Source organism: Cajanus cajan, chromosome 11 (assembly GCF_000230855.2).
Source record: "Cajanus cajan strain Asha chromosome 11, NIPB_CcT2T_4, whole genome shotgun sequence".
Lineage (NCBI taxonomy): Eukaryota > Viridiplantae > Streptophyta > Magnoliopsida > Fabales > Fabaceae > Cajanus > Cajanus cajan.
In genome coordinates this window covers 34,313,921-34,325,651 of record NC_138527.1, presented here as the reverse complement: position 1 = coordinate 34,325,651, position 11,731 = coordinate 34,313,921, and the positions used below count along the sequence as shown (strand labels likewise).

Genomic DNA, 11,731 nt, shown 5'->3' with positions numbered 1-11,731 from the left:
AATATATTTTATTTTTCTTTGTTATTACAATTTTTCCGAAGGAAAGTAACGTTTTTTTATAATACACAACCACATTGTAAGGAAGGAGTGTTGGGTGCTTAAGTTATGTTGATAAAATTAATTTCCTTGATATCCTCATAGATTTCAGTGTGTTCATAGAGAACAATTAAAGTTATTGAATCCATTGAAAACAAGAATCCTCCCGATTTGATTTGATTTTTAATATGCTTCTTCATTACTTATTTTCCCTTGACATATTTACTGAGAACACCTTTACTCGAACAAAGTTGTTGCAATTTGCACTCAGAACAAGAATGTAATCGCCCCTTGGTCCATTGAAGTCATTGATCGAAATCCTTGATTTTTCTATATTATTATTCTTAAAATAATTATGATCACTTCATTCACAATGTCATGACAATTTTCCTCTCCTTAATTTGTGACAAATAAGTATTTTTACATGTAATCTTGATGCATTACTATTTCAACAATTTTTTTCACATTTATTAAATGTAATAATACAACATAATATTTATTTTTAAGATAATTATAATCATTCTAAATTACATTATATACATTTCTTTACTGGCACGTCTAATTTCTAAAACGTCCGAATACCACTCTGAGGATTGCATAAATTGAATCTGTATTATAGCAATATTCAAAAAAATACCCAATTACTCAGAACAAATTAATTTGGCAAACATTTAATAAACCAGGAAAAGAAATCTCTAGCTGCTTGATCAAGTAAATCCTGCCTATTTTAGCCACCGCAAATTTAGAAGAAACCAAAGCATTTACATTTTAAGGAAAGAAAAATGATCATTTACGTTTGCGATGGATTGATCAAAACTAAAAAACCAGAACACATATCTAAGTTGATAGAAAGACTAAATTTTCAGTAAGGGGTCTCAAGCAACCTTGTTAATGGGTATGCACTAGTTCAAGGCTAACCTTGGTACTGATAATTGTGATAAACATATGAAGGGGAGGGAGGATGGTATTGGTAGTAATAACCTGGTGGTAAAGTTGGATTTGGAATTGGATAGTCACCATATTGAGGTTGGGAGGGTTGATGATCATGATGGGGTGGGGATGGTTGATCGAGATGATGGGGTGGAGAGGGTGAACTAGGCTCACTTGGTGGTGCACTAGCTACATTAGTTTGGTGTTTATCTACTCTGACTTCAACCAATTCCTCTTCTTCTACCTCAAATGACCTGAAGATTGGATGCAAGTAAGCATCAGCCAAATAAGCCTTTATGTTCAGGTCAGGTTCTGTGCTTTTCTCCAATAAATCCTTTGACATTGCTTCCTGAATATAGATTATGAGAAATTAGTTTCCAATACAACCATCAACTATGAGCAATCACATAGCATGTAGCCACATTCAAAGAAAAACAAAAGGAAGTTAAGTTTGAGTCTGCTTGGCCTATAAGCACTTCTAAAAGAGAAAAATATGAAGAAAAAAAATTGGAATAAGCTCCTCCGTAAGTTAAAACTAGCTCATGCATTAATTGAAAATAAGATATTGGAGAAGCTAATACGAGAGAACTTCTACAAATTAGCTTATGCATAAACTAATTTCAGCTTATGGAGAAACTTATTCATTTTCTCCTTCCATTTTTCTTCCCTAAAAGTACTTCTTGAGAGGTTAACTCAAACAGCCCCTTTAGAGAAACGTACACTACTCCAAAGGTTTGGTAACACTTCCTAATTGGCAATTTGTAATATTGGCCTATTGCATGGTGCATATTATCTTACCTCAAGAGGGTACTTCCTAAATGCTGGCTCAAAACGTCTCTGGCAGTACTTGTGAAATGCAAATGTTAATATTGGTAACATGACAAGCAAAGGTGTTGATTTAGCTGCCTTTTTGGTGCTAAGCAGACCCAACAGAAGAAGCTGTGATATTAACAAGCTTGCTATAATGCGGCTGTGAACTTGTGGCCAAAATGCAGCAGCACTTTCATATTGTTGGTTGTAGACGTTGATTATCTGCATAATTAAACATACAAAATTATATTTAGACTACACATTGCATTTTCAGACAAAAATGTTACAAGCTAGTGAGCCATCATACAGATTATCATCTCACATGCAGCATGCATGTTCTAGAAATTAGGTAAATTTGACATTGTGATTATTTTAATGGACACAACAGCTATAGCTTTTATCTCATTGTTATTTATTCATGTTTTTATTTCTCTTTTGATTTCTTGAAGGCCAACCCATGATAAGTATCAAACTTATCTAGTGCAGTTGCCTAGATAAGGTTTGTGTGTGAGCACTTATGTATCATACCACAGTTCGGAATGATTATGATTATTTCTTTTGGAGCTGAGTGCAAGTAAGTCCAAGTAAATTAACAGAAGATAGAAAACATTATGGTGCTTATTAGGCAATGTCTGACAATTCCAAAATTGTAGAAATCCTAAAGCTATCATGTATGTAAGCTCTACTTAGCAAAAGACGCATGTTTTGAGATCATACTAGCAAAGACACTGACCTGATGACGGTAAACCAAATATGCGAAGGCAAAGAAGATTAGTATGAACGGAAGAAGGATTGGAGTCACCACAGCATACACAATTCCAAGAAGGAAGTATAGCTGAAGACTTGGAATAGTCTCTGGAAAGTCCACACTCCCAGGGTCCATTGCCTTTCCTCTATCTCTTTCTGTTTTAACTAAGAACATGTTCTTGAGATGGTATATAACCAATGGCTTTAATCTGAGAATCTCACCAGCAATTCCAGCCCATCCATCAACCATTATATATGTCATAAAGAAAGTAGCCTTCATTGGAATGGAAACTCCAATTGTTCTAGGAATCCTGAAGTCAATAATAAAATTCACAAGATCAGTCGTCGCGTGGAAAGCATGCATGAGGTTTTTAACGAAAGAAAAAGAAATGCCAGAGGCAATAAAAATATCAGAAAATATTTATCAAATATAGTGTAAAATTCAATAAAGTTGCAAAAAGGTTATGTAGTTATTGCATTAAATATATGAAACTACTAGGTTAATGCAAGTACAGAGCAAATCTAAACACAAAATGACAAAATATATAGCCAGTCAGTCTCTGATTTAACTCAGATTTGTTTAATTGAAGACATACTGTGTAGGTGACTGATGAAGGAAAGAATGCAATTGCTCAAATGCAGTCCCAGTCACAATGCTTCCCAAGAAAACATTCACCAACATGAAGTAATAATATTTTGCAGCTGTCTTACGCTCAAGTGTTGACAATGCAATATACCCCTCAATTTTTGACATGATCATCAGAACTGCGGGTAGAATGTACAAAAATATTTTAAGAGCCAAACCAGGAAGAAAACCTTGTAGAAAGGATTTGATGAATTTCCTGCCAAAAGCCAAAAAAATCTTTGTGAGGCTACTACAAGACATTTGAGCCTAAACGAAAGAAGCAGGTTATGAAGTAGTCAATCCAAGCATGAGTACCACTTTGTTAGGTCAATTACTTCTCAAATCCTAAACTGAACCTAGTTTAAACATTGTTGTAATTGAATTTTAAAATCCATGTGAACCCTACAAGTGGATTAGGTGATTTATGGACAAAAAAGGTGGAAAAATAAGATCAGGAACTATGATTTTGTATAGATAAAAGTTAGAAACAAATAAATGTTCCTGTCTTTTCATCTAGCAAATGTGGGCAGTAATGTATACTAATTATTTTACAATGAAAATTCACTAAAAGAGAAAAAGAAAAACACAGATGCAAAGTTATAATTTAAAAGAAAAAAATGAAGAAAATAGTGTATCATTAAGATGTATTAATTAATAAAACCAATATAAATCAACTTGTTTAGTAATTGCTAAAATAGAATAAAAAAAAGAAGAATATCAGTTTTTCACCAAGGTAAAATGGTCAATTTCAATGCCTTCAAGACATAAATACAGAATTATTACTGAGATTCCTGGTTAATTTCAAAAGCTCCTGCTTAAAAAGCTAAAACAATGAATGATGAAATACCAGAACAATATACAATGCACATCACTTCTAGTGTAATTACCTTCTCTATTATATATTTGAAAACAAATTTAAGTACACTTACAATTCTATTACTGGTCTGAGGAAAGGAGCTACTCTTTCAAGACCCTCCAAATTTGCAAGGGATTGCACAAAAGCAATGGGAATCATGTAGAAGAATACCAAGGCAAACACAGACAACGAAATTATAAGCTTTCGGATGCTTAAAGAAACAAATGGTATGGCCAAGTTCCGCCAATATACATCGCGTGGCTCCGGAGCCCAATCAGTCAACCAGAGGGTTGGATTCTTGCTTTGTTGGGTTTGTGCACAAACTGATGCTCCCCAACGGGAATTGAATGAAAGAAAAGCAACTGGCAAAATAGCTTTGGGATCCTTTATAATCTTCTGGCGTTCCAATGTCATCTGCATAATATATATGTAGTATAGCTATATTAAAGTACCTCAACCAAAGTAATGGAAGTGCATGTATTCAATAAATGACACAAAAAATTACCTAACAAATTTTGAAAACAAAAAAGGAAATAACAGTAAAAAGGTAACATGCTTCAGAAAAGAGAAACATGCATGACTTACCATCTTATCAAGTTCCTTAATTGAATGCTTGTAGTACTCAATTGCATCAACTTTCCCACCCCAAAGCCCTAAAAATCCAGTCTGGAAATGAGAAGAATACAATGTCAGAGTCAGGGTCCACAGATTGTTCTTAAGTCACATATTGAGCATGTTTTGATACAAGCCTATAAGAGTTTTTAAGAGCTTCTCTTTTGAAAATACTCATGTTTCAGTGGAGAAGCTCTAAAAACCCTTATAGACTGTATCCAAACAGGCTCATTGTACTTCTTTCATTTCTAGCAATTACACACCTTGATGGTTGGCCTCTTTTCAGGATGTCTCTCAAACTTGAGCTGGTAATAGTCCAGCCAATTTTGGAGTCTGTCTCTCCTTTTTGCAAATTTAGCAAATCTGTTAGCATTGTAGATGGCCTGAAAATGAATTTATAACTAAATGAATATGATACATACAATGCAAAGAAAAATTATGCTTGAATAAAACAAATTAACATTAACACCATGTATAAATTCCCTGATCAGGTTATCAATAATAAACTTTCCCAATAAAGAATATAATAAAAATCATTACCTGGTGTCCAATATAATGTTCTGGGTGGTTTGTTTGAAAGAAGCTATCCACACTATCTGATACTGTGTGACCAGAAATATGAGGGATATTCCTGACAACTACCTGCAACAAGAATGTAAACTCTGAACATTTGAAATGATGGTTCAAAATAAATTTGAAAGGAAATCCACATTCATAGGAGTGACAAACCAAGATGAAAAGTTTTCTAAAACTGTTACATCTTTGCTAAAAAAAGGTCCAAGATAAACATTTAAGCAACTAAATAAGTAGACAGAGAAGGCAGAAATTGAACCATCAAAGCATGATGCATTATACAAGAATCATCAAAAAGCAGAAAGCATCATGGATAGGAAACTAAATAAATAGACAGTGTAAATAGTAATTGAACCACTACATACAAAATAAAAAAAATAAAAATAAAAACATATAATACATGTGGCAAGTAGTCTAAAACTCCAAATATTTAGAATGAGAGATGAACAAAGACAAATGAATGGTTCTCTGGCTGAATAAAAAAGCTTTATTCTGCAGAGTGTGAATTTATGTTTGTTCCGTTCAATTGTGTTTCCCTAAAAAGATTCAAGCTGAAAATACCAACAAAAGACACCCACACCCAATTTTCTCCCTGACAAGGAAGCCCAACCATTGACAGCATAATCCATTAAATAAAAAATAAATAAATAAAACTACAGATTATTAAATATTATACAACCAAATAAGAAAAGATTTTGGCTCGGTAAATTGCATTTTTCTCCGGAAACTTTTAAATACATATGATGGCACAAAAAGCTTAAATAGTCATTTTTCAATATTGAATGAGAATCTTTGTTGGCATTTATGAACTTTGGTATAAGACATAAAGGCAGCCCTGATCCAGAAGTGGTAGCTAGAGTTATATCTTCTCCGAGATCTTACCTCACAGGCCCAATGAGGGACTCAAAAAATGAGAGTACTTTTATTTAAATAACTAATGATTTTTAAGCAGCATTGATAATATGAGAATGTGCCCAATGATTTCTTTGCTAACAGGTGAAAATTAAACTGATCAGACAAACAATTCAAACCTTACAATAATGCATGGTTACATACACCTCACTGTAATTGAAAAATGGTAAGGACCTCCAAGAGATGCTTTCATGAAATAAGATACAATCTTAAATTTTCAGGTCTATTCAAAATGAAATAAAAGTTTCAACTCACAGTGAATTGCTCCACACGCCTGCGTTGTGTGGCCAAGAAATGCAATCTCATTGATGCTATATTATCATACTCTTTGTAAAGCAGAAAACAAATCCATATTGTGAACATGTATTCCAATGCTATGTGAACAAAAAATCTGAAATTTACAATTACAGCTGTTAGCTAAAGAATAGAGGTGGTGACACAAAAATACTATCATGAAAATGTAATGTAGGTTGTAATGCACATAAAAATGAACATTACAAGATTTAACCAAAACAAGAGAGAGACGTGAAGAGAAAATATGTAAATAGTATATACTAGATATCAGGGATTGGATATGATTCCTTTTTTATTAAAATCTTGTATCTTTGGGCGAGGTGCCATGACACTGATTTACCAGATATTGCAAAAATTTATTATATGTATGTTGTTTTAGTAGCATATGATTAAAAGTGAACTCTTTGAAGAAACAAAATTAATACTATGTAGCCAGATATGTCAGAAGTCTGTTTTGAAACTGAGATCATAGCAGTTCAGCATTACAAATTACATAGTACAATAAATTGTATATGTTCTACTGATATCTCATGTTTCCATGGAGATATATGTAAAATGACTTCCTTAGATGCATAATCAGAAAACACAAAGAAACAGTCAATTAAATACGCCACTTGTTTTGGTAGAATAATTGAAATTCTATTTTCCCAGATCATTGTGTTTGCTATCTATTTTCAAAAACTATCTTTACTTTTCAAAATGCAACTAAACAAGTTTGCTCAGACAGTTGGTTAGTGGTAGCTGGTGCAAGGCATAGAATACAGCGTGGAATCGAGGGAAAGGTGAACAGGATGAAAACAGAAGATGAGAATACATCTCCTAACAGTTTCTGTCTTTTGGGTTTTAAAACTCTTGTTTTGAAAACAATTTCAGAACTTAATAGATTTTGATGAGAAATTAATTTCTGATTAGTGTGGAATTATTTTAAATAGCAGCTTTTAAAACAAAAACAAAAAATGAAAAGGGAATGGTTCATTGTCTCCTCAGATATCCTGATACAGTGTAACATATGCATGCCTAGAGAAGGAAGCATCAAACTTGGACCTCAAGGGAAGCATTACTTCAAGAAGCACGTTCTAAATTATGTATTTTTATTTACTTATTTCTCCTTTTAGAGTTAAGGGAAAACACAATCGTACCTTATAGATTTAGGTGGAACATTTGATATTGAGAGTTTATCAATATCACTTACTACCAATTCTTTTTTTAGGAAAAATAATGTCCCACTTGATACGTTGACTGGTATAAGAACTAGGAGTGCAACAACTGCTATTGGAGCAAAAATCTTTAAGCTGAAAATAAGAGATAAAAATTAGTCAGAATGCTGATAACACAATAAAGTAATTTCAATATTAACATCAAATTGAAAAAAGAGACGCTTCTTTCTCTTAATTTTTTGATCTCAAAGTCATGCCACGCAAGTTCACTCGATGGTATTAATATGATAGACAGAAAAAGGTGCATCCTCACACGTAACACAAAAAAAATTTAACTGAAAACAGAAATAGAGAAGCTAAAAGGAAAATTGGAAAACGTAGCAACATGGACTACACCCCCAAAAGGCGAAGCTTCCACGAAAAGGCTTTAACAAAAGCTGCCATAACATAACCAAAAAGAAAGTTGAAAACCACACGGCATAACTCTAGAATCTCTTTGATAATCAAACGCATATGAATAAAAAATAACAAATGCAATCACCGAACCGAATGCTTGAAATTTTAACAAGTAGAACAATTTTTCCAAACATGGTTGCTGCACAACAATGCATCACACCAATTACACAACAACAAAATCAAAATTCCCAGAAACACAACAGCAAGTCAATTCTGTCCTTTTGTTTTCAAATTGTCAAATTAATCGTTAAAAAAACTAGACAATGTGACTAAAGTTAAAAACTTTAGAGTTAAAAACTTTATAGAGTTAAAAACACAATTCTGCAAGCATGGTCGCTGCGTAACAATGCATCACATCAACCACACAACAAAACAACCACAATTCCCAGAACTGAGTATATTAAATTTTAAATAAATAAAAAAACTACAGACTGTGACTAAAAATAAAATATTTTTATGATAGATAAGATTATATAAAAAAATGGTAAATTTCTTATGAATTGAGGTGATAAAAAAAATATTAAAAAAAAAAGTGGTTGTTGGAGACAAACAACAATAGAGCCAAGCCAAGCATAGAGAGAGACATGCTTCACTGTTTCATGTTTGAATAGAAAAAATGAAAATTGATGTAAAGGGTGTGAAAGGAGAGAGGATTACCCAAGAGTATAGATTCTAAGGAAAGCAGCAGAGTCAAGGCCAGCATGGCTGATAATCTCAGACTCAGACATTCTGAGAGCCTGAGGCATCCAGTTGAGAAAAGTGAGGTAAGTCCTGAAATTGAGGTTGACAAACTTGGCCACAAAATTTCCAGACCTCCTTGGACTACTTCTCCCTCCATTGATATACCACTTGGGAAAGTAGACCCTGTCATTGATGGGTTGGATTCTCAGCAGAGCAAAAGCCAGCAAGAAAGCAAAGGCTGAGAGAATGTTGATGGCTGCTGAGACCCCAATGTCTTCAAGAGTTGCCATTGCAAGAGTTCAGAGAGAGAGAGAGAGATGATGATGGGGTTTGGAAGAGGAAGAGAAGAATGAGAAGGCAAAGAATAACTGATTCTTGGTAACTCCAATTTGTTTATTGCAGAGTGAGAAAAAAAGCTGGGTTCTTTGCTGTTGTTTGACTTTATTGAGCCTCAATTAATAAACTTTATTTAAAAATTGGAGTTGGGTTTTGTTTGATTATGATGAGTAAGAAAGCACTTTGCAACTAGGAGCCTTCATGTGCTAATAGGAAAGGATTTAGGGGGTCACTAACTTACTCTTTTTTTTTTTTTTACTACATTATATAAGTAGTGACTAATTTCAATAATAAAAAAAAACAATGATCATATGAGTACTCTTTTAATATCTATTCAAATTTAATATTTAAATCTTAAATATTTTAATTAAGAAATATAAATTATTGTTATTTGTGACAACATGTTAATAGATATGAATTCATCCTCATTTTTTTCTCTTCATTTCTTATCTATTTTTATATTTTGAGTGTATAAATAATATTAAATATTAATTTTTTATGATTAATATTTTATATCATTTATACACTCAAAATTATAAAAATATATTAAAAAAATAGAGAGATCTAAACTCGATAGATATTTTTTAATAATTATATTATTATTATTATAAAATATTTATTAATTTTATCAATAATTAATTTTTATTGAAAATCTGACTAGTTAATTTTAGTGAAATTTTTTCTCTTAATCACATTTCTTTTATATTACATTTAAGGGAATAGAGTTTAGAAATATTCAAACCAACAACTTGTTAAAAGATTAACATTTATTTCTAGTTTGAATTAATTTTTACGAGACATATATTAAATTCATAAAAAAGTTTTTGACAACATTTAATTTTAATTATATATCTAAAAAACATAGTGAAAATATTGATGATGATTTTGGCCTTGGACCATTTAATACAGTAATTTATGGGGAATTACAAGTGGGGCATGTGGTGTATTTTTGTGTTGTTGCTATGGCTTGGGATTGTTTCCTCACATAGGAGTGGTGATTTTCTATGATTCTGTTGTCTTGTTTTTGTGGTTGTCTTTGTCAATGCTTTAGGAAAATTAAAATGAAAAAGAAATATAATTAAAGGGACTAATCTTTTTGCTTTGTTTCTTACATTAATCCATGCCTTTTCCTCGCGCCGGGAAAGTTTCCTGTAATGATGCGAATCGCTATGTTCGCGGCAATAAATCGGCTTACGTTATTTCAAGTACGCAAATACATACTGTTTTTTTTTTTTTGTTTTTTTTTGGTTTCAAATATATCCCTATACAGATTAATAATGTTTTTAAAATGATAATTTACCATTTTAATGAAAACAAAATTAATGGAAAGTATACAATGTTGTGAAAATTAAAGAGATAGGCAATATAAAACTATTAAAGCACATACGACTTCTATATTAATAGAAAACTATAATACAATTCAAATGCAAATAATACTTTAAAAAAAAAAGTATATAAATTTATGTGATTTTGTTTACCCAATTTGATTTTCAAATGAAAAAAAAGGTAATATTTTTTTATTTCTATTTAACGGTATATTCTCACATCATTTATTGAGTCAAATGACATATAATATGTATTCAATTCTTTTAAATAATACGATAATATAATAATGAATGGCAATAAGTATTTAAGATATTTTATTGTTATTTAATGATATCCTTTAATGATTTTAGTCTCATATAATATGTGGATTTTATTAAGGAATGTGATAATATACCGCTATTATTCGATGATAGTATTTTTAAACAATTTTTTTATCTAGCAAAGTTATAATGACAAAATTAAAATTAAAATTTATAATTTTGTATATATTATTTTAATCTCTCGGCAATTAGGTCAATCCCATTATGTTTTGAGTCTCTACAAATACATTTATACTTCATTATCATCCTTACAAGTTTTTTATTTACAGATTTTTTATATTTTTTTTTAGTTCTTACTATTAATCGGAATCAGTTTAGTGATAACATGACTAAATAAAAGGATAATATTAAAATAATTAAGTTAATAACTAATATTTTAAATTAATATAATTAAAATATTTTTAAGTATATAGTTTAATTAAATAATATATTTACTAATTTATGTATATAAAGTAATTCATAATAATAGATAAAGAAAATGTTTCTAATTTTTCATTTAATAATTGGAAGTATTTTTTATTTTTTAATACTTTGATCTATCGTTTTCGTACTTTTTCCTTTAATAACTACAACTCCTTTAAATAAAATTAGAACACAAAAATTTGTATTGAACTCGCTCTTTTAAATTTTTTTTTAACTGTTGCAATATGTATACAAAACTTAGTTCTTACTTTTTTATTTTTATTTAAATAAAATATATAAAAATAATAATAATAATAATAATAATAATAATAAAGTGTCTTGACTCAATAGTTAAATATAATTTTTGCAGTTTATTTTAAATTTTAATATATTAGGATCTATTATTTTTATTGCTTTTAATATTATTCTTATTTTCAATTTGCTAATTTAATTTTAATATTATACTGTTTAGACGATTATAACTTATTTTTTGTTTTTTGGAAAAAAATTACTATTTGTGATATATTAAAAAATAAATTATATTATAATCAATAATAATAACAAATTAAAATATAAAAATAACATTAAAAGTAATATATTAAAAGTGTCTTATAAGAGTCTAAGTAAATTATAATTATAATAATTAAAAGAGATACAA

General features: G+C 30.4%; 1 protein-coding gene across 1 annotated transcript; it reads right to left on the bottom strand.

Annotated features, from left to right (window-relative positions):
- Nucleotides 1-677: 677 nt before the first annotated feature.
- Nucleotides 678-9,125, bottom strand: LOC109809553 (early-responsive to dehydration stress protein (ERD4)). Its single transcript, XM_020372892.3, has 11 exons — nt 8,666-9,125; nt 7,535-7,687; nt 6,357-6,492; nt 5,157-5,258; nt 4,880-4,999; nt 4,590-4,670; nt 4,078-4,418; nt 3,120-3,365; nt 2,510-2,834; nt 1,765-1,998; nt 678-1,315 (listed from the first exon to the last, which is right to left on the bottom strand). The coding sequence occupies exons 1-11, from the start codon at nt 8,977-8,979 to the stop codon at nt 950-952; spliced, it is 2,418 nt and encodes an 805-aa protein (XP_020228481.1). The 5' UTR covers nt 8,980-9,125; the 3' UTR covers nt 678-949.
- Between the last annotated feature and the right edge of the window lie 2,606 nt (nt 9,126-11,731).

Bases quoted from the DNA above. Each gene is read 5' to 3' on its own strand.
- LOC109809553 (XM_020372892.3), bottom strand. From the start codon at position 8,979: ATGGCAACTCTTGAAGACATTGGGGTCTCAGCAGCCATCAACATTCTC. The intron at 3,366-4,077 runs GTAAGTGTACTT...GGCTTTTGGCAG, and splicing joins CTCAGACCAGTAATAGAATT to GAAATTCATCAAATCCTTTC. The intron at 2,835-3,119 runs GTATGTCTTCAA...TATTGACTTCAG, and splicing joins CTTCATCAGTCACCTACACA to GATTCCTAGAACAATTGGAG.